At 37.2% G+C, this 21232-nt stretch overlaps 2 protein-coding genes across 2 annotated transcripts in view; both read right to left on the reverse strand.

Moving 5' to 3' along the window:
* Positions 1–1045: 1045 nt before the first annotated feature.
* hspb1 (heat shock protein, alpha-crystallin-related, 1) lies at positions 1046–4518 on the reverse strand. The gene is made up of 3 exons (XM_056746602.1): positions 4044–4518; positions 2264–2327; positions 1046–1673 (listed from the first exon to the last, which is right to left on the reverse strand). The coding sequence occupies exons 1-3, from the start codon at positions 4453–4455 to the stop codon at positions 1493–1495; spliced, it is 657 nt and encodes a 218-aa protein (XP_056602580.1). The 5' UTR covers positions 4456–4518; the 3' UTR covers positions 1046–1492.
* Positions 4519–5865: 1347 nt separating this feature from the next.
* srrm3 (serine/arginine repetitive matrix 3) overlaps positions 5866–21232 on the reverse strand; it is a 43980-nt gene continuing 28613 nt past the window's right edge. Inside the window, exons 6-14 of the mRNA XM_056746599.1 lie at positions 20594–20662; positions 19061–19096; positions 18881–18931; positions 18444–18551; positions 18206–18362; positions 12367–12620; positions 12044–12268; positions 11605–11727; positions 5866–8359 (exon numbers count right to left, since the gene is read on the reverse strand). Of these exons, the coding sequence (XP_056602577.1) occupies positions 8152–8359; positions 11605–11727; positions 12044–12268; positions 12367–12620; positions 18206–18362; positions 18444–18551; positions 18881–18931; positions 19061–19096; positions 20594–20662 (1231 nt within the window). The 3' untranslated portion in view covers positions 5866–8151. The remainder of the gene's footprint in view (positions 8360–11604; positions 11728–12043; positions 12269–12366; positions 12621–18205; positions 18363–18443; positions 18552–18880; positions 18932–19060; positions 19097–20593; positions 20663–21232) is intronic.

Raw genomic sequence — 21232 nt, forward strand, 5'->3', positions numbered from 1 at the left:
AAGCTACGGCGTTTAGACGCGGTTATCAAATTGTGTCATTAAAAAGTGCGTGTGTAAAAAAAACTAAGTACGTACATATTTATCAGATTCGACTCTAATAAAAGATGACGTGAAAAAAAAATCAATTTTACGTTGAACATCTACATGTTCCCTCTTTTATTTTAATAAGCGTATAAATGTTAATGAAATGAGAGAGTCGGTGTCTTAGGAGAGCTGTTCTAACGTTATTTCTGAATAGCAGCTGACTGGGTTGTGTTTCCTCCTTTCAAACCCTCGGCTCATATCACTACACAGTGCAGACGGGCCTGTTCTCTGGCTCAGCATTGGACAGCTGGCGAAATAAAGAATGGATAGACGCAAAGCTGACAAAGGCGAGATGTGAAGAGATAAATCATTTATTCTTGTCTGAAAAGAGGAGTGGTGCAACTGTGCTGTACAGAATGTGAACAGATTTCACTGATCTGGCAAAATTTCACCAGGCGCATTGTGGAATTTACTATTATGGACTGCAACCAAAGCAACGTTTCAATACATCACTTTTATTCCAGTAATGCAAGTGATATCGTTTTCAGACATAGAAAGTACATTTTGCCTGACACAACCACAGAAAATTATAAATACAGATTTGAAGATTTGTCTACATTTCTATTTAACACTTTATTTCTTCACTATTGTTTTCCTGTAACAACTCAATTTGTGTCAACAACCCTTTTTCCCCTTTATTTTCCAGCAACAGTCAAAATGGGTGCATTTCAGTGGATGACATGCATGTCTTCACTATGAAATACACTCGGTGTGCATAAATTATTTGGAGACAGTGTCTATTATTTATTAGACAAGTCTACCAGTTTCATCTTTAGCTTTGTTATTTTCACCAATCTCTTATTATTATTTCACCTGAGTTAAAAACATTTATGTACCTGCAGTGTCAGATGGATTTTATTTAAACATCTTTAGAAATGTTTAAAAAATGTGCTAAATGATAATACAGTGACAACACTCTTCAAATTATTTAGAAAAAGTACATAAATCAAGACACGGTGGATAGGGAACTGAAGCACTTTGGAAAGTTTATTGAGTTGAAGTTGTTTCATAATAATGAAGGATTTTGACAAACTTTTTTAGACCGCTGTGAAAAGCAGTAGGCCTACATCATTCAGGCTTCATTAAAAAATCCCAAATCCTATTTAACCCCTTATATTTAAGGGGAAAAATATAAGAAATCATATTTTGCATAAATACAATGTGACTGTGTCCTCTATGTTGTAAAGTTAAATTCAGTAAAATAAATAGTTTCCTTATTAATGTTAATAAAGGAGATTCAATCATAGTACACACTCTATTGAACTGTTTTGATTTCTGGGCATAAAATGAGAAAAGATGAGCAGAAAATGAGGTGGGAATTCCTCTCCAACATCTAATCTAGAAAAACCAGCGCATGCAAGATATTTAATTTATGTGAAACAGTTGCTGCCTGTGTGTGTTGTGGAGCTCAAGGTTTCTTTGCTGCTGTGCTGTCACTCTTTCCCGAGGCGATGCTGCCGACTGTGTTAACAGGGATGTTGATCTCAGAGGCCATGATGGCCGGTTTGGGCAGTGGAGCTTCAACAGTCAGAACTCCTTCAGGAGACAGAGAGGAGCTGATGTTCTCTGAGTCAACACCAGGGGGCAGACTGGAACATAGAAAAGAAGGACGTAACAACATTTTACAATGAAATTCTCACATTTTATCTGTCTTGTCATCCTAAACTAGAAAGATGAAAGGCTACAATTTAATCTGTATGGATTAAACATTTTCAGACTAAATTTCATTTATTAACTGTTGCAGCCTTTGAAATAATAATGTATGTGACTCTAATGTGACACAAATTTCCTCAAGTTGTTCCAAACTTGTATACATTTCTTTAGAAAAATTCAAAGAATGACAGAGTAACTGATATTTCTGGGACATCATTGACTACCATAGAATTTTTTAAATAGTAGTCAAATGTGCCCTAGAATGGGTTGTCTCCTAAATTCTTTAAAATATCTAATTTTGTAAGCAAAAACAACAAACAAATATACACCTTTTTTACCTACTACATTCAATTTATTATTTTTATTTCAATTTGTTGATCATTCAACAGATACACCACTAGTTACCATGAATCTTGGATTATTTTGATCGAACCCTTTTCAAAGGGTTTTATTTTAAATCTTTCCTTAAATATTATAGTGCGAGAATCTCTTTAAGGCTAAATCTCTGATGGATTGCAGTACTCACGTGTATTTTCTGGTGAAACTTCTGGACACAAAACCGTGCTCATCTTTTCTTTCTTGGTGCTGGCCTACAAAAAGACAAACAGGTAAGAAATAAATAAAACATCTCTTTAATATTTAAGGTTTTCTTAGTTTAAAGGGGACATTTTTAATAATAAAAACTTTTTAATAACTCTTCTCTTCAGTTAATGTTGTGTTTTTCCATACTTGTAAATCACAATATGCACAACATCAGTGGATTGTGACTAAGCCTCGTCTTAAAGGGATATTTCACACAAAAATAAAATTGCTACCTTCGAGTTGTTCCAAATCTATATAAATGTCTTTGTTCTGATGAACATAGAGAAATATATTTGGGATAATGCTTAAAACTAAAGAGATAAGGAAAATTACCTCATCATTTTTTTGTTCTGTTGAACACAAAAGAAGACATATTGAAGAATGTAGGACAGCAAACAGTTGTGGGGCACTTTTGACTACGATTGAATTTTTTCCTACCATTGGAGTCAATGGTGTGCAAAATCTGTCTGGTTATAATCACTCTTCCAACTATCTTTCTCTGTGTTCATCAGAACAAAGACATTTATACAGATTTGGAACAACTTGATGGTAAATGATGAAATATCCCTTTAAAGCCCCTCTGTAATACATTAAATATATCATGTGTTTCATGCGCTGAGCCCTCACTGCCGTCCAAAGCTGACATCTGTTAAGCCACCACCATGCCAACAGCCCTGTTTGTTTAGACAACACATCCAATAATGAGACTGAAATCTCTGAGGTCTCTTATCATCAAACATTACTTTACATTATTAAAGAGAATAATGATTATGATCTCTAGGCCATCAGCATTCTTTCGGGTACAGTTTGGATTGAATAATAAAGTTATTTCTTAAGTTTAAATGCTTTGAAATGTTTCCTGCATTGTGATATTATAAACACTGGCATACAGTGAACATGAGATCTGTTGACAAGTAATAACGTCAAATACTGCAATAGGGAGTTACAGATCTCAAGATGTTGATTCTTCAACAAAACATAACTAAGATGTTAATGACATTTCTGTGCCGTTTAAAAGTTTTTATCATTTTAATCTTCTTCGAAAGCTGTATTCTATCTCTGTGATAAAATGGTTATACTTTCTGTGAGATCTGATGTGAAGCTTTAGCTTCATACTCTGTCCATTAGAAAGTGAAACTGGAATGCTCTTGCAGATCCGGTGGGATGTGCCTCTCTGCCTGTGTAATACCTCAGGAATTTTGTTGGCTATAGGATCTGAATGAGCTCCCACCCTTCAGAAGATAAGCTTTTCCCAACAAGGGCTGTTATTTGGGAGCCTTTCTTAACTTCAACTACTTTCAAAGTCTACAAAAAAACTATTCATTTCCTTCCTGAAAGCAAAATGTAAACATACGGAATGTAATTGTTTCAGTGGCCCTAAAAACAAAGTATTTAAAAACTTCTCAGTCACGTTAAAATGGTTGGAATGTCATTGTATCAGATATAGAAAATATTAAAGTAAACGTCACTTTTCTGTGATACTCATCGCACTGTCTTTATTTATTGACTCTCACATCATTTCGAGCCTGCATGAGATATTTTGAAGAAAGTTGGTAACCAACAACATTGGACCATATTGACTTGTATGAACTCATTGTATGAACATAAAACATCTGAGACATTTTTCAAAATATCGTCTTGTGTTCCACGGGAGAAAGACTCGCATACAGGTTTAAACCACATAATGATGAAATAATTTTCATTTTGGAAAGCAAAGGGCTCACCAGTAATCTCCACCACTCCATCTTTGGTCTTGACGCATAGCTCCTCCGGTGAAAAGTGGTTCACGTCCAGGCTGATCTTCCACGAGTCCTGCGTCTGCTTTATCTCCGACATTCCAGAGCTCAGCTGTCGGGAAAGGGCCCGGCCGTAAGTGGAGGGCATCACCGGGGGCTGCATCATGGGCGCTGGGGGGGACATGGGCACCTGACTCATGTGCATCAAGGAGGCCATATCCGGATGTCCGAAGGGCCGACTGTATCCCGGCCAGTGTGTGCTGGGAAAGGTGGGTAGCTCCTCAGAGAGGTGCGGCATTCCGAAGGTCTGATCGAAGATCCTGCTGCCCTGGTACCAGTCCCGGAAAGGGTCCCAGGATGGAGATTGCATGAAGCTGAAAGGAATGCGTCTTTCCGCCATGACTGAAGTTTGTCAGTTGCTCTGAAAGTTTCCAGGCAAGTTCTGCCTCCTGTTTGGGAGCTCTGAGATTTATAGGGCGTTCTTGGCCGACACACCCCCTTCCTTTCACACCGACACACACACACATGTCCCCCGAATCCCCCTCCCATCCTGATATTTATAGAAGTAACTAGAATGTCTATTCGTGGACAGACAGGCACAAGAATGGAATCCAAGGCACTTTACAGCTCTCTAACACAAGATGCCCAAGACACACACAAAAGACTGTTCTAAAACAGAAATGTAATTTCTATAATAATTTCTCTATTATAATAGCTACTCCCTTTGTATACTAATATTTCCTAATATACTCCCTAATATTACAGCACTGTAAAAAAATATTCTGTGGGCTTAGTAACTATCACAGAAATAAATGACTGTGTTAGCTTAATAAAATCTTTTAAAATCATGACAGCTTTTTTTGTGGGGTATATTAAAAAAAGTATCAAAAATTCAAAAGTTTATCTAATGATTTAATAATAATTTACATATATTATTTAAGTTTACTTAATTGTACTTAATTAATAAAATATATTTCTTAACATACACTTAATATTTTTGGTGAAATCTACTACTAATCTAAAACTACTCAGATTTACTTTTTTATTTACATTTACTCAATTTTAACAGTAGATTTATACATTTACATGTAGACAAAAAAGGACAGAAACTATAGTCATTTTTATATAGTACATTTTTTTGTTAGATTTAACTAATTTATAGGTGAATACAGTTAGACAGTGTATGCATAATTTCCATTCCTGTATTGTGTTTGTACAAAACAGTTCTGGAATAAACAAAACATTTTAGAAATGTCTAGAAATTTTGAGATTTGATCTTCAACATTAATGCCACGGAACTAAAAATACAACTGAATCATTTTCCCACATTGATGTCTGAAGTACTTGGAAAAAAAGAACCTTCCAGAATGAAACACCCAAATCACATGAGCTGACACACAAACTGCACAACAACGGCCCCTAGTGTTGAAAGACAGCAACTGCAAATTAAGACATTCAGAAACTTTCACTGTTTGGGGAAGCGTAACGGGATGTTTCACCCCAAAATGGATTATTTCCGTCAATTACTCTCCCCCATGTCATTTCCAAACCTGAATAACCATCTTTCTTCTGCAGAACACAAAAGAAACACTCTCAAACATTTCCATTGACTTCCACTTTATGGACAAAAACCACCAAACAATAGTCATATACAGGTTTTGAAGAACATAGATGGAAGTTTCATAAATTACGAAATAATTTTCTTCAATGTCTTAGAGATGTTGTGTTCTAAAAACTGTGTGCACCATATACACGATTCCCATACACCTAAATGGCTGAGCAAAATTAAGAAAAAAAACAGGACAATGTCTCTGTTTGTAAATAGTTTTATTATGTGTTTAAATATGAGTCATACACTAAATCTACTGACTTTTTTACAATCCAGCCGTTAAAGCTGATCCAACTCACATTATTAAAGGAACATCGTATAACACTGAGGAGAGACGCTCGAAACGGAAGACGGACGCTATTTCCCGCATCACAAGGTCAAAGTTCAGCTGTAGAAGCCACATGGGTAAACGCTGCGCCTGCATTCAGTTCCTTTTAAAAAAGCTCTTGCCAAAACTCACGGGAAAACATGACTAAAAATAACTGATCGTCCACTCAGTTTCCACAGGACAAAAGAAAGGGAGAATAAATTAAGATACATATTTGCACAAAATGCAAACCCGTAAAACAAGGTTCAGTAACAACCTGCAAAATAATCTGTAATTTTTTTCATAATTCATTTTGCTTATCAATTTACAGTCAATGTGAAATGTTTCAGCAAGCCATTTGACATGGGAAGCTGTATTTCTGAGTAACAGCTTGATTTTATCAATCATATGTCAGAATGGAGTCGTGGACTGTTAAAGTAACAGGGCCAAGTGACTTTACAGGCATACCAAGTATTACATTCTGATGGAAGATTAGACTCTTTTTTTTAAATTGCAATGGCATGCAATGATAAATTGTTTACAACAAGATCAGAAAAATATATAGGGTCAATTTAGATTTCACACAGAGTTTTAAAGTTGCAAAAGCCTTCCATAAGCAATAAAATGTGCCTAGAATTGTACCACAAGTGTCATATTCTGACGTATTTTATTTATTTTAACACATTTTGCAAATGTGCATTACATGCACATAAAATGTATTTTGTTATTATTTGTATGTTTTTAAAAAGTAATTAAATAAATATGCAATGGACATAAAAATAAATAGCAATCACATTAAATAAATAGCAACGTATAAATCAGAGAATAAATAAAATACAGTTAATAAATATGTTGAAAAGATCATGTGCGTGTGTATTTTTGCAGTCTGGTTTCAGGGTAAGTGTGCCTACACTAGAAACAAGAATTAAAAAAACAGAGATCTCTGTACATACGGTAAGTGGCTATATGACTCAGCTCTAACAGTATTTAACAACACACAGACAAAATATAAGTGGAATACTGTATATCATGAGAAATATCACATCTCCAAAAAGGACTCGCATTATAGGTGCATCAGATATGGATTTTTCCAAAAGATCCAAAAGTAAAGGAAAGGTTAGTTTGACGTTTGACGGGAAGTCTCTCCGCTGCATCATGCCAAGATTTCACATAAAAATGCCTGGTGTAATCCGGTATATAACATGGAATACAGTGCATAGTTTACAGCCAAAACTTCCAGCGTTAATATTGAAACTAAAACCCAACATACAGTTTTTATAATACAACGTTTTAAGAAAAGGCAGATCAATTTTAAAAACTACAGAGTACATGAAAATAATGTCCGAGTCACATTTCACAGCATAATCAAACGACAAAATTAGGAAATTATATTTTGCAGAAAGAAAATGAAGTAGACCTTTAAGATTGTGACATTTTATTTTCCCTGCGAAGAATAATGTATCTAGAAAATACTGTCAAGAAAATAATGTCACGGAAAATATTGTCACGGTCCAAAACAATCTTAAGTCTTCATTGTCTCTATGCATAATGTAATTGTTTTCTGTTGATTTCAAGATGAAATATGAGAGGTTTTTTATAATAATAATAATAAAACACAGTCACCTGTAATATTTTGTTCTTATTGAATCTGTCTCTTCAGATTCTGTACTTATCCCTCATAAATTGCTTCATAACTTCATAGTCATGTTAAATCAGCTTTTTGGTTACTTTTGTATTGTGGAAGATTTTCAGAAAAAGTGCTTCTTTCACCTTTGTTCTTTAGGCGTAAAAGTCTGTAAATATAGACGTCAGATCTGTTTGCATTAGTGTGTGTTTCTGAAACTGGAGATAGAAACTTCAGCTAATGCTGGACATTTTGTGACATGTGAATTTTGAATCGTTATAAACCTGTGCATGTATACGAGATGCTAAATATTTTGCGTTTAATTATTTCCAGAAAAGTGGTTTCTCAGGCTTTGCTCACACCGGGCTATACAGTTTTCAGATCAGATTTTAAGGTGCGATATGCCAACAAAAATCTCCAGTGTCTGAACAAAGAGGTTTCCAACCTGAAAACGTTTCACAGTCAGGTACAGTCGTTCCATCTGGACCAGCTTTTCTTCAGGACAGATCAAGCGGTCGAAGGAAACGTGGACATCCTGCGAGAAGTTTGCGTTCGATCAGAATCCAGGACTCTCATAGCTGCTTTGGCTGCAGGAACTGTGTGCTGCGCTGGATCGACTCCTGCTGCGACTGTGGCTGCTGTAACTGCTGTAGCTGCAGTAACTGCGACTGCGACTCCGGCTGCGACTGGAACTGCTGCAGCTGCTCGAGGAACTGGAGGAGGACGGGCTCGGCCGGTAGTACGGGATGGGCCGCTTCCGTGCACTACAGAGAGACAAAGACAGATGTAATAATGATAAATAATAGCTTAACATTTAATCAATTAAAGGCATAGTTCACCCCTAAAAATGTAAATACTTTCAAACCTGTTTGGCTTTTTTTGCAGAACACAAAAGAAGATATTTTGAAGATTGTTGGTAACCAAACAACATCAAACCCCATTAACTTCCATTGTATGTAATCCCAAAAAACGTTATTTTGTGTTCCACAGAAGAAAGAGTCATACAGGTTTTGAATGACCTCAGGGTGAATATGACAGAATTTTATTTTATAATCCCTTTAAATACCACTTTGACCACTGAACATATATGAAATAAAAAATATGAACCAAGAGTCTTTACGCTAGAAGAAAAGGCAGGTCAAGCCGAACATTTTTTGGTGGTTACTTGCAAGTAGCTCAAATATAAAAACCAGCGAATGACCATACTGTACATTCAATATACAGTATAACCATAGTAAACTGGAAACCCAAAAATATATTTTTTAATTCTGTCTGAATTGTCAAGACTCTAGCATTTTATTGTGGTCAGAGAGGTGGTCAGAGATACTGTTAGTGCTGGTAGTTACTGGAAAAGAAATTTCAGCTTTGGTTAGCGAGAGTTATTATTTAAACAAATGTTTTCAAGATTTAACATGATGTTAAGCACACACACACTCCAATGAGCCTGTGGGGTTAACAGAGAACAGTGTTAGCTGTTTGAATCAATTCTGCACATCTAAAAGTTGAAGATTGCGACTGATCAATGACTGTTTTCACAAACAGTTGTTATTGTGAGAATCTGTGCAAGGACACAGGACGCGTTGAGGTCAATCTGAGTAACAAAACCTCACATGTAAATAAAACTGATGTCTGAAGAATAAGGTAAAAAATCAACACAGATGATCACTTTTGTTCCAAAACCAGGGGAGCTGCCTTGCCAACTAAGTGTCACGGAACCTAAGGCCGCGTTCACACTTTTCTTCTTTTTCGAAGCTGATAGCGTCTGTTTTACTTTATAATCCTATGGAGTAAACCGTGTTTTTTAAAAACGTTCCGAGTGCTTTTTTAAACGCCAGCGCCGGCCTCTTTTTCTACAGCTCAGAGCTTCTTTTGAGGTTGAAAAGGTAAAAAATGTCTGGAAAAAAACCGCCCTAAGGTGAGCTCCTTTTTCAGAGCTAACCAATGACAGAAACCGTCATTTCCATAACAACATGCGAGGAACGTGATTGGTCGAAAAGGCTCAAGCTCAAAAATATTAAATGCCGGCCGAAACTCCGTTGGGGGCATAGTTTTGTATTAATGTAAGTTTAATTTTCCCTTTCAACAACTTCTGATTTCATTTCTAGCCAGAAATTAGCATTGTAGTTTTTAAATATGTGATTAGTTATTGCAAAGATGCCCTCTGCTTAAAATTCTAATTCCGTTACGCTCCCTGTCTATTTCTCTGGGCTGCCTTAATGCACAAACCAAGTCATGGCTTCGGATGCTATTTGTAACCAAAAGCGGAAAGCGTTTTTTAACTAAAGAAGCGCCTTTGTCAAATTTTTCTTGTCAAAAAAGTCAAGTGTGAACACGGCCTAACATCACAGACAAGCTGATCAAGTTATATTCACAAACACTAATAAAACTACTTTAATTCAAAGTTTTCAGTACTCTATGTTTCCCTTATTTTGACCTGTCAAAAACAAATCTGCCTTAACGGATTTCTCTTCACTGAGCTTGTCACTATGGATTATGAGTTTTCTTTTTCTGTAAAGCATTTGTGACAAGCTTCTTGTGAAGTCCAAAACATAGTATTTTTAGGGTAGCAAATCTTTTTTAACTTTGTTATTCTGTCCATGCAGGTAGCTCACTAGGCTTTTTGGAACACAGCTATAAAACCTCTGAATGTCTCTCCATCAACAAATTGCAGGATTGTTAGTGCTGATCTGTGAGGAAGCGGCAGGAGTTTTTGTGATTGCAAGTTTAACGGCGAGAGCGGTAAAGATAAACTTATTACGAGACACACTGAGACAGACAGTGGGGGGGAGAGAGAGAGATGGAGAGAATATAGTTGTACTCTTCTTGGGGAAGCTGTCCACTGAGTCGGTCCAGGAGAAAACTATGGAGTCCAGCTGCATGACAACGGTTACTATTGTAACCAATGCCTGCTGATCAGCATCATTCCAGGTGGAAGTCTTCAAGGGAACCTTCGTACAGGAGAGAGTGACATCTAACACATCAGTGCTCGGTAATTGGACCTTACTTGTGACATATGTGGCACGGGCATCACGGCTCATTTCTGTAGACAAAGTCAAGTGTGACCTATGAAGTAGTTTAATTTAAAGGTCCAGTCAGTGAAATTTAGCAGCAAGGCTGCGAATTGCAACCAACCGCACACTCCACACTTCTCCATCCCGATCGAAAGACTACGACAGCTGACAGAACATGGCGAATTATATGCAAGGGGACCCACGGATTGCGTAAATAGAAAAGCTACAGTACTATAAGGTAATAAAAACATAACGCTTCATTGTGTAAGCTCTTTATACACCTTTGAAGACATAGTTATATATATTAAATTGCATTTCTGTTAATAGTTCTTTGAAAAAATGACACACTGGACCTTTGAAAGAAGAGAAAGATTTTTACTAGTGGTGAAAATGGACAACCTTTTATCAGTACTGATATTTACATTTTAAAGTTAAATTCAAAGTATTACAAATTCCAAATCGGAAATGTTGATGTTAAATTCAACATATTTAAAAACTCAAAATTAAAGTTGCCAACACTGTTTCCGCTGAAAAGAAAATGCATAATTTAAAATGAAAAAAACACTTCAGACCAGAAATCCTGCAGTAACAAATCCTGCCTATAGTCAATGTTTCCTTTATTTATCCTGACCACACACTTACCCACACACACATTTCAGATCCATTGATGATTCTCTGTGATTCAGACAGCAATAAAAACACAATCTTGTTTACAAGTTTTCCTTAAGTTTTCAGTGGTATGAGCATTGCGCTAACAGCGCAAGGTTGTGGGTTCGGATCGCAGATACCAAAGTATACATGTATAGGATAATGAAATGTAAGTCGCTTTGCATAGAAGTGTCTGCCAAATGCGTAAATGTAAATAAGTAAATGCTAAAATGATCACGCACAACATTATCATCTCAATAAGCTTTTCCACTTCAAATAATTTAAATAGACAAAACCTTTTTGGCATTGGATTTCTAAAACAACATCTCCACCACTTTTAGATGATTTACCTGGTGATTCTGCGAGCCTCCATGAAGCTGGGCGAGTCTCTCCGTCTCTTCCGGATGGGAGAGTAACTGCGGGATCGCCGGCGACTTCTCTCTCCATCCGAATGATGAGGGCTGTCTCGCTCTCTGCACACACAAATGTGAGAACATCTTGAATGCATCAAGTGTTTCATCATGATTTTAATTTTCCACAATCCTAAAACATTAGGAGTTTTATTTTGTTTAAATTGTTAATTGATTCAAGATAATACTTTAAAAACCCACTCTCTGTACAGGCCTTTCCAAATGATTCCTTTAGCTTTTTTAGTGCAAAGGAGGATCCACACTTAAGTGGGCATCAATGGTTGTTGTCCAGGTCACACAAAATAAAACACATGTGTCTTTAGGATGGTATAACAAACAGGATGTAAACAGGGTCTTTCCGTGTACGTGTGTGATCTACCTGGAGTTGTTCTGCCGCACGTGTGGCGATTTGCTCTTGCTAGGGTCGCGTTCTCTAGAATAAGCTCGCGAGGACGATCTTCCGCTGCTCCAGGAACTGCTGCGATGACTTCTGCTCTTTTTCTTTCTGGACGTGTGCTTGTGTCGACCCGGAGACATGGAGGAACTCCGATGACGGTTGTGACCTCTGCCTCGATGGTGCCGCTTAGATGAGTGAGATTCTTTCCTACCATGTGAAAACACAATCAAATGAGCAAAAGAGCAGAGATGCTACTCGAAATCATCATTTACCATTAAACTGACTGTCCTCGACCCTGTTCTTACTTCTTCTGATTCTTGGTTTTCGTGTGGGGATCACGCTGCGAGTCGCTGCTGTGCATCGGCGAATGAGTCGTCTTCTCTCGAACCCTCGGTCGCCCACTGCGTCTCCCTGACGATTCGGACAGCGGTTTGGTGTCTCCGCAGGGGTCTTCAGCCACGGGACTCTTGGGAAGGGCAGCGTGCTGTTTTGCGAATCTCAGATGAGGCGACGCGAACGCCTGCGAGCTGGAGGGCAACGGGACCAGCGCTCGAGGTTTCTGTAGATGAATTATAACCGACAAACCAAACAAAGGAAAAAGAAGTAAATGTGAAAACAAAGCAGACAGAAATGAACACTGCAATTAGCATCTCTTTCCACGTGGACACAAGAGCGTTATCGTGGCAAAAAAATATCTAAAAGAAAGTGCTAGGATTTCTCTCTGGCTTACAGACAGTCCTCTATGGTGCAGCGCATGCAATACTCGACATGCAAAACCATAATGAATCGAAAAGAATAGTCCCGAAAGAAAAGAAACAAAACCAAAAAGGGGAGAGGGAGAATATGCCAAACTGTGAAAGAAATGAAGTTTAGAGAGAGTGACAGAGATTTCAGCATAAAGGAGAGAAAGAGGACTTTTTCAATTTCAGAAAGAGCTACGAACGAAAAGGTGAAAAGTAAACTAGAAAAGAAAATACAGACAACTTGACGGAACATCACAGAAATGGAAGGAACGAAATAAAGATTCACAAGAATAGATTCAAATCGAATTTGAAAACATCTGGTCTTCTACTCAATAGAACTTGCTTGTGGATTGTTTTGTCCTGCAGACAATTGCTGAGATGTGCAGCGACCCACTGTCCTGTTTTAACAGCTTTTAAAATGGTTATTCTGTTTTGTTTCAACCCCCTTTTGGTTAACATCCACTTACCAATAAAGTGGTATTCCCTCCTTTAGTAGGTAAGGTTTGAAGAGAAGGGAAAAGTGGGGCAACATAAGTGCATCATTAGATTCACAAAATGCAAGAGAAAAAGACACAACCCCGTCCCTGGATAGTGAATATGAAACAATGCATGGAAACCAAATCAAAGAGAGAAAGACAGAAAGAAATCAACTCAACACGACTGTCACACTGTGTGTACATGTATATGCGTGCGTGTGTGTGGGCTGAGACACTTCTCACGCTCTTCAACATCGACCGTACGACTGTCGTCAACGCTTTTTGTCTATTCTTCATTAAAAACTAAACTGGCAATGGGGCTGGGGTGGAAAGTACGTGAGGAATTGTTCTTGATAACTATAATTTACTATACATTTGCCTCATTTTATTTAAAAAAAAAAATTTTGATTAAAACAAAGACACACCCGTGATGTTTCGAACACATTTGACTTATTTGAACCAGTTAGTTTTAGTGACTAACTTCCATTGAGTCTTCAGTCCATACAATGAACGCTCTGGCAAGCATCTGCATTTGTGTCATATGGATTCGGAACAACATGAGCCTCGAAAAAACGAATGAGAATTTTCATGTTTGGGAAAAGTAGTTCTGCAAGTAACATTAAAAATACGAACTTCGAGTTACCTGAATATATTGACTCTTTAAATAACTAAAAAAAATGTTGTTTTAGATTTTATAAAGCACAATATCTCTGTACTTTTTACACCCCTCGATGCATTATATCATTAAGTTTATATTTTAGGCACATACATTAACATACAATTTATTGGCCACACAACTGCAATTTTAATGTCCTAATTCCTTAAACTAATAATGTTGGAATGGAAACGAGCAATATTAAAACATTGATCTTTATTCACTGTTGATCTGTTTATTGCACCACAATGGAATGAGCTGGAGATAAAAACAGGCACTATCGTTTGAAAGTAATTTTATGATAAATCTCAAACAAACAAGTTCATGAGCAGGATTACAGAAGTAAATATCCCATTTATTTTCTCATTCATAAACCTCATGAACCTGTCACAGGGTTAAGAGATCATTGAAACACAATAATTCGAAGGGTCACCCATATAAGAAAAGTCACGGTTACCATAGAAATAAAAGGGGTACCAGAGATTTAGTTTTTGTCCAACTTCTTCAACCTGTTTATTTGTGCAATAAACCTATATTGTTTTGCATTTACGAAATAAATAAAGTAAGGCAATAAAGTTTTACAATGCCCCATGTTGTTTTCCAAATACTTAATTTGCGATGTTTGATGGGTGAAGTAGCTCTTTCTATCATTAAAGGAGTCGTATGACACGGCTAAACGAATATTATCGTTTGTTTTAGACGTAATGCAATGAATATACATGATTTAATGTTCAAAAATGCTGTATTTTCCACATACCGTGCTTGTTTGTATGTCCTCTTTCCCCCGCCTCTTTGAAACACGCAGATTTTTAAGAAAGCTCATCGCTCTGAAAAGCGAGGTGTGCTATGATTGGCCAGTTAACCAGTGCTTAGTGATTGGTTGAATAATGCAATAGTGTGATGGAAATGTAATGCTTCTTATCATATTTGGAACATCAGATCCAAAGCAATTGTACTGATGGTACACCATCCTTACTTGTGTACACATTTGGGCGGTCTTAGTCAACTCATACCACTAACTGACGTAGATTTGTTTGGCTGCGGTTACACGAGGCGTTTCAGGCAGGTCTGGGTGAGTATTTGCTTTTAAATAGAATGCATCTTTTGTTTTCCAACACTTTCATTTTTGCAATTTTACGTGTCTAATACATGCAAGGGCAACTTAAAACACACCAAAGACACAGAAAAACAAAAAAACATTTGATCCTTTGAAGAATGCAAGTACATAGCATGTATGTCTTACGCTTATACCATTTCTCATATTTTTTCATATTTCTTCTGAAAGTTCATTTGTATATTTGGTTTCAACAGGCATTGTTCAGGCTTTGTGAAAGCTAGTATCTAAGCATTTATTATATTATTGCCTCCTTTTGACAAATCAATTTATTGTTTCCTATCTTCTCTGTAAGTCGCTTTGGACTAAAGCGTCTGCTAAATACCTAAATGTAAAATTTAACAAACAATCCATGTAAAAATGAATGGGAGAAATACTTCTGAAATCAAAGCTATTGAACAAGTTGGTGTTCTCTGTTACGCTTATAAATAACAGATGAAAAAAAAGCTTAACGTTAACCTCATTTCAGAAACAGCCCTTGTGTGTCGAGAAAAAAAAGGGAAAGTGACCAAATCATATGACACGCACAGTAACCATTTCACCAAAGACAAAAGGAAATGCGGCACACAGAGGAGATGCATTCTACCGAAAAAAAATAAGAAGAAATAAACGCAGACAAGAGATGGACCTGTGGGGAGGGCAGTGTACTGAACGCTGAAGCATGAAAGCAGAGGTAGATTTCAGATTGAAAATATAGAGAATGAAAGTAGAGCAAACAATTCCACAAAGGAAATAAAACAATGATAAACAACCCGCCAACCTTTGGTTTTCCTCAGATAAACAAAGAGAGAGAGAGATAGAGACACTGATGTCAAGCTAGGGTGCTTGTCACATTCTCCACGTGCGTAGGCAGAGCGTTACCTACCTTCCGCTTCGACCAGTGACACGGATGCAATATCAACAGAACAAAGGAAGAAAAGGGGGATAAAAAAAAGGAAATTTCTCCGCAGCGAAATGGGAAAAAGACAATGAATTCTTTTAGTATCCAGGCTAAGGTCATTGATCCACAGACTAAGGAGACAATTCAAAACTAAACAAAGCGAAACAAAGGTGTGGACATAAAAGAAACGAATGAAAAAATAAATGAGAAAATCCGAAAGCAATCTCTACATGAATTGCTGTCTTTTTCGCTTGGACACAAGAGCAGCCACATTCTATCGGACGTTAAAGGGGCGTTAGGGTCGAATGTTGAATCGGAACGTAAAGATCGATGGCATGCATGCAGACTGTGGCTGGTGGTCAAAGAGAAAGCATGACAGGACATTGAACAGCACAGATGGATGGATGGGTGGAGGGATGGTTGGAGGTAGGAAGGGGAGTTGGGTGGTGGGCGGTCACTGCTAAGATGGAGAACTAACAAGGTAAAGGGACCCCAGTCACATACATGAAGCCATATCGTGACGATACAGCCTATAGGAAGTTAAGGGTTGTTTAAAATGTTTATTTTAAGCGTATTTGCTCTCAGCAATTGTCCAATTTGTCAAAGAAGGTAAGCGGCACAACATTGCATTTCAAAATCAAATGGCTTGGGTCCCTTTGAGTGTAACAAGTTTCCTAAATGAGTTTATTGTCCTATTTAGATTTCTGTCAATTGTCCCTTTAAAAAATCTAGACAAACATTACACCACTGAAATGCAGACAGGAAAGACTCTTAAAAAATAAAATAAAATAAAAGTCATACTAAATGATAAAACTTTAGTGCATTTGAGACATTTTCAACACCATCTAAAAATCACGGCTACAATGTCACTGATCCGCTGTTGTCAGTAGAGAGAATTCTTGAATCTGAAATTCAGGAATTACAACTGATTGGCCAATGAAAACCATCTTGTTATTTTTTTGCAATAGGAACATGCAGGTCACATGTCACCCGCACGGCCCTCCTTACACCTCACACACATCTGAGCAGAAAATGAGACTTTCAACTGTATTGACATAAAAACTCGTACACATACCCATTTAATCTACTCGGTCCTGTTCCAAATCATATGAGTGCTTTTTACAAACAAGACAGAAAAGTTGGGCATTTATTGGTGGGAAGATATCATGTCAATTCAAGAAATCAATCAAACAGGGATGGATTGAGCAAATGAAAGGAAAGAGAGCATACTGTATGATACCTTCTGAAAAATCTGCATGCAAACCCGCTTCGTACATGTCACCAGATTTACTCTTCACTTTAAAACCTGCTCCATGTTTAGTTAAATAATCGACATCCTCGCAGCCGATCAATCCACATATTCACATATTCAATCTTACAGCAAAACCTTTCGGAATATTTTAGCGTAGCTATACATACAAAAGAGAGAAAAAGTTCACCCAAAAATGAAAATACTATTAACATTTAGTCACCTTCATGTCCATTCAAACAAATCTTGTTGACTTTCTTTTCATTCAATAAAAATGTTTCGGGATGTGTGAATGTGACCCAAAAGCACCATATTTTATATTTTAACGTTTTCAATATGACTTGTGCACTACAATCGCATACTATCTTTCTGCGGAGAACAAAATCTGACCGAATTTTTATTTTGGGGTGAACTATTAATGAATAGAACGATATTTCTAAATGCTCTTGAGGCTGATCTGACATTTTACAAACATTTAACTTGATTTAAATTACTGTATATTACTGTATCATTTTGATAACATTTCATAAGCTTTCTATAAATCATTATTTTGACACTAGACATCCATTAGTCTGACTGGGTGGCTGATGGGTTTATGTACATTTCTATAAAACTGTAACTTTAAAATCTCAAGTTAGCTGAGAAAACCAAACAAATGGTTCCACAGTGTGCCTTTGCATTGTAAGAAAGCAAACTTTAAAACACATCCTGCCAAACTTCCGTCATTTTCATTCATTTTCTTTCTAGAACCGGAAAAAGTCATAATGGCTAATTAAGGAAATAAAGCATGACCTCATTCATAAAAACAATGATGGATATCTGCCCCACATTAAAACCTCTTTCAACAAACACAATCATGACTTGAGAACAGAAAAACTCACGGCATGGAGCCAAAGAAGATTTCTAGAGTAAGCTCACAAAGGTTGTGACTGCGGGAGCTGAATCGGTTGGACCGGGTTTGTGTGTGAGAGAGAAAGCGAAAGATTATTAGATTATAGACGGAGGTAAAGTAGAGGAGACTACATACATCGTTGGCTTTAGTCCCCTCTGAGTCTTTTCCGTTGCGGACACGGGCGCTGTGGTTGCCATTCTGCCACGTGATCGGCTGGTCAGTCTTTGGAGAGGAAGGTGGGCTGTGATGTCCTTCCTGTTTGAGTCTGTCATTCTTGCACTTCTCGTCTGATCTGGATTGAGAGGTTACATATCGAATGTGATTTGCGGAATTTTAGGAGTCTGATAAAGGACGTAAGAGTCTTGTGTCTCACCTGCTGGGTGATTTGGAGACACTGGCTGTGGACGAGACCGAACCACTGCGAGAACTACAGCAGCTTCCTCTGTGCTCATCGACCCTGCCGGGAGACCCAAGCGAGGACCTTTGAGAAAAATCACAGATGAGATCTCTTTAACATTTCTCCTAGATACCCTTGAGATTAATAGGAGAGCAAATTGAAATGTATGCTTAAATCTCATCTGTATCTCCTGAGAGATATTTCTCCTGAGAAAAAGAACCAGAAATCTCACAAATGAAAGTTTCAGAAGAGATCTCAACAAAACAAAACTCAAATTTGCCTGGAATCAACAGTCAATATTATTGAATTTCTATAGGATTGTTTTACCCCTACAATCCACATTCATTTTACACCTGTAATATTGAATATCTGATCATTCTATAAGCGGAACAAATAAAGCGAACATCACTTGCCTCTTCTTCTGTTTGTTCTTCTCTTTGTGTTTGTTTTTGGGACTGCCAGCCCTGAAAGATGCAAAAAGGGACATTTAATAAAAAAAAAAAAAAATCAAGATGTTAATCGGGGAGAATGAAAGTTTTAAATACAAGCACATTCATGCACAGAGAAGATAACTGAAAAGCAGCTCAGGATACCTGTGTGTCCTCTTTCTCCTGGAGACGGATGTGGACCTGTGAGTGAAGGAATTTTGGGATAGATGTTAAAATTATGACCTCCACATTCCCACCACCAAAATGGCTTTAGCATTAACGCTGCTGTTTTTAAAGTGACAGCCCACCCAAAAATGAATATCAATCTGCATAGCATTAATAATTCTCTGCATGCGATTTTTAGTGAAAGCCCTGATTCAGGACACGTCTCCGTAGTGATGATCTGCTCAACCACAGCTGGAGAAGTGTGAAAATCAGGTCACCAGAACATCAAAGTGTGTCTGGCGGGAAGGCGCTCAGCCCTGCGGGATTGAAGTTTGTTCAAAGACGTGCAGCATGCAGAGAAGACACTCAACACATCAGAACGCATCAGAACTCGACGACAGAAAAAAAACAAATGGGATAATTTGACAGGTTATTAAAATATAGTCGGTTTCAGTGGCAACGACATAAACAAAGTTATGTGGCCCTAACTTAACCTTCGGTAGACCTCCTCAAAGAATCAAAAACTGCTAAGTAGTTTTGATCATTTTGAATACAATTAATATAGAATAAATAGAAATACATTTTAATACATTTTAATATTAATAAATATAAAATAAATTGCTATAGCCAAATACAGACCGGAAGTTAACTTCAGGCCACGAGCCAGGAGTCTAACTATTTGTGTGGCTACAGTCTTCAGAAACATATTTGTCTAAGTTTAAATGTAAATACTTAAAAGCATGATACCAAGATGGAAATGTCTTATGCAAAGACTTTTATTAAAGGTATAGTTCATTCAAAAATAAACATCCTGTCATCTTTTACTCACATTCGAGTTGTTCCAAACCTGTATACATTTCTTTGTTCTGATAAACACAGAGAAAGATATTTGGAAGAATGCTTGTAACCAAACAGTTCTTGGACACCATTCACTACTTTAGTTCTACTATTGGTTCACTACTACCAATACAATCTTTTTTGTTCTGTTGAAGTCAAAAGAAGATATTTTGAAGAATGTATAAAAGCAAACAGTTCTGGGATGCTTTGGGCTATCATTGTCATTTTTCCTTCTATGGTAGTCAAGTGGGATCCAAGGACTGTTTGGTCACAAGCATTCGTCCAATTATCTTTCTCTGTGTTCAACCAAACAAAGACCGGTTTGGAACAACTTGGGAGTGAGTAATTGATGACAGAATTGTAATTTTTGGGTGAACTATCCCCATAAGCACCAAATCAGGACAGACATTCTCCACATACGCACACATCTGTTCTACAATAAGTACATATCTAAGAAAAACTGTATGAAGTTGTGAAGAGGTATTTCTGTGCCTGTTGCTATTTCTGGACAATGAGAGTATGTTTCACTCAACACCTTGATAATGGATGTCAAATTGAGTACAGTGCATTGTGGAATAGAGTTTTCTCTAAAGTGTACTCTGGTTTTAAATTGCACTTTTTGGCAAATGTAGTAGGCCATGCTGGTATTTACATGCACACAAACACAGTTGCACTCACACTCATAAACACACACACCTGTCTCGTTTGTGTTTCTTGCTGTTTTTCTTCTTCTTGTCTCTGCGGGGGGATGTTGAACTCTCGGCTCTGTGAGACACAAATAGCACACAAACACGCATAATTCCTCTTTACATGACCTTTAATGTTTTTCAGTTTCCTTCCCTGGCATTTTGAAACAGAAAAACAATCTTCCTCGAGTGAATCAAACAGCTGTGTCTACAAACAGAAGCACTCCTCATGAAAGAGACCTAACAAACTAATTCACTGGTAACAGGAATGCTTATATGATCAGAACACATACAGCAGTTGTTGAAATTAATAAAGATGTTTTTTGTGTAATATCTATTCACTACGACATGAAATATTCCATCAACTGTACCTAGCAAGGTTTTATAAGATAAACACACAGCAACAACAATGTATTGATATTAATAAAATATCATTTGTCTGTAGCTCTGCAGAAACAATTGCCAAAGTGGTTCCTAGGCAACACTGTGATGCAGTGATATAGATGAAATGAGGCTTAACCAATGATAACCAAGAACTGAAACGACCCTCTTTATAATAATGATTTGACTTGTGTTACTAAAAGTTACATTTATGTCAACGTAAACACCTGCCCGCCATGTTCCCGAGATAACCAACATGCAACTTTCT

The sequence above is a fragment of the Triplophysa dalaica genome, chromosome 4 (genome assembly GCF_015846415.1).
Source record: "Triplophysa dalaica isolate WHDGS20190420 chromosome 4, ASM1584641v1, whole genome shotgun sequence".
In the NCBI taxonomy this organism is placed as follows: domain Eukaryota; kingdom Metazoa; phylum Chordata; class Actinopteri; order Cypriniformes; family Nemacheilidae; genus Triplophysa; species Triplophysa dalaica.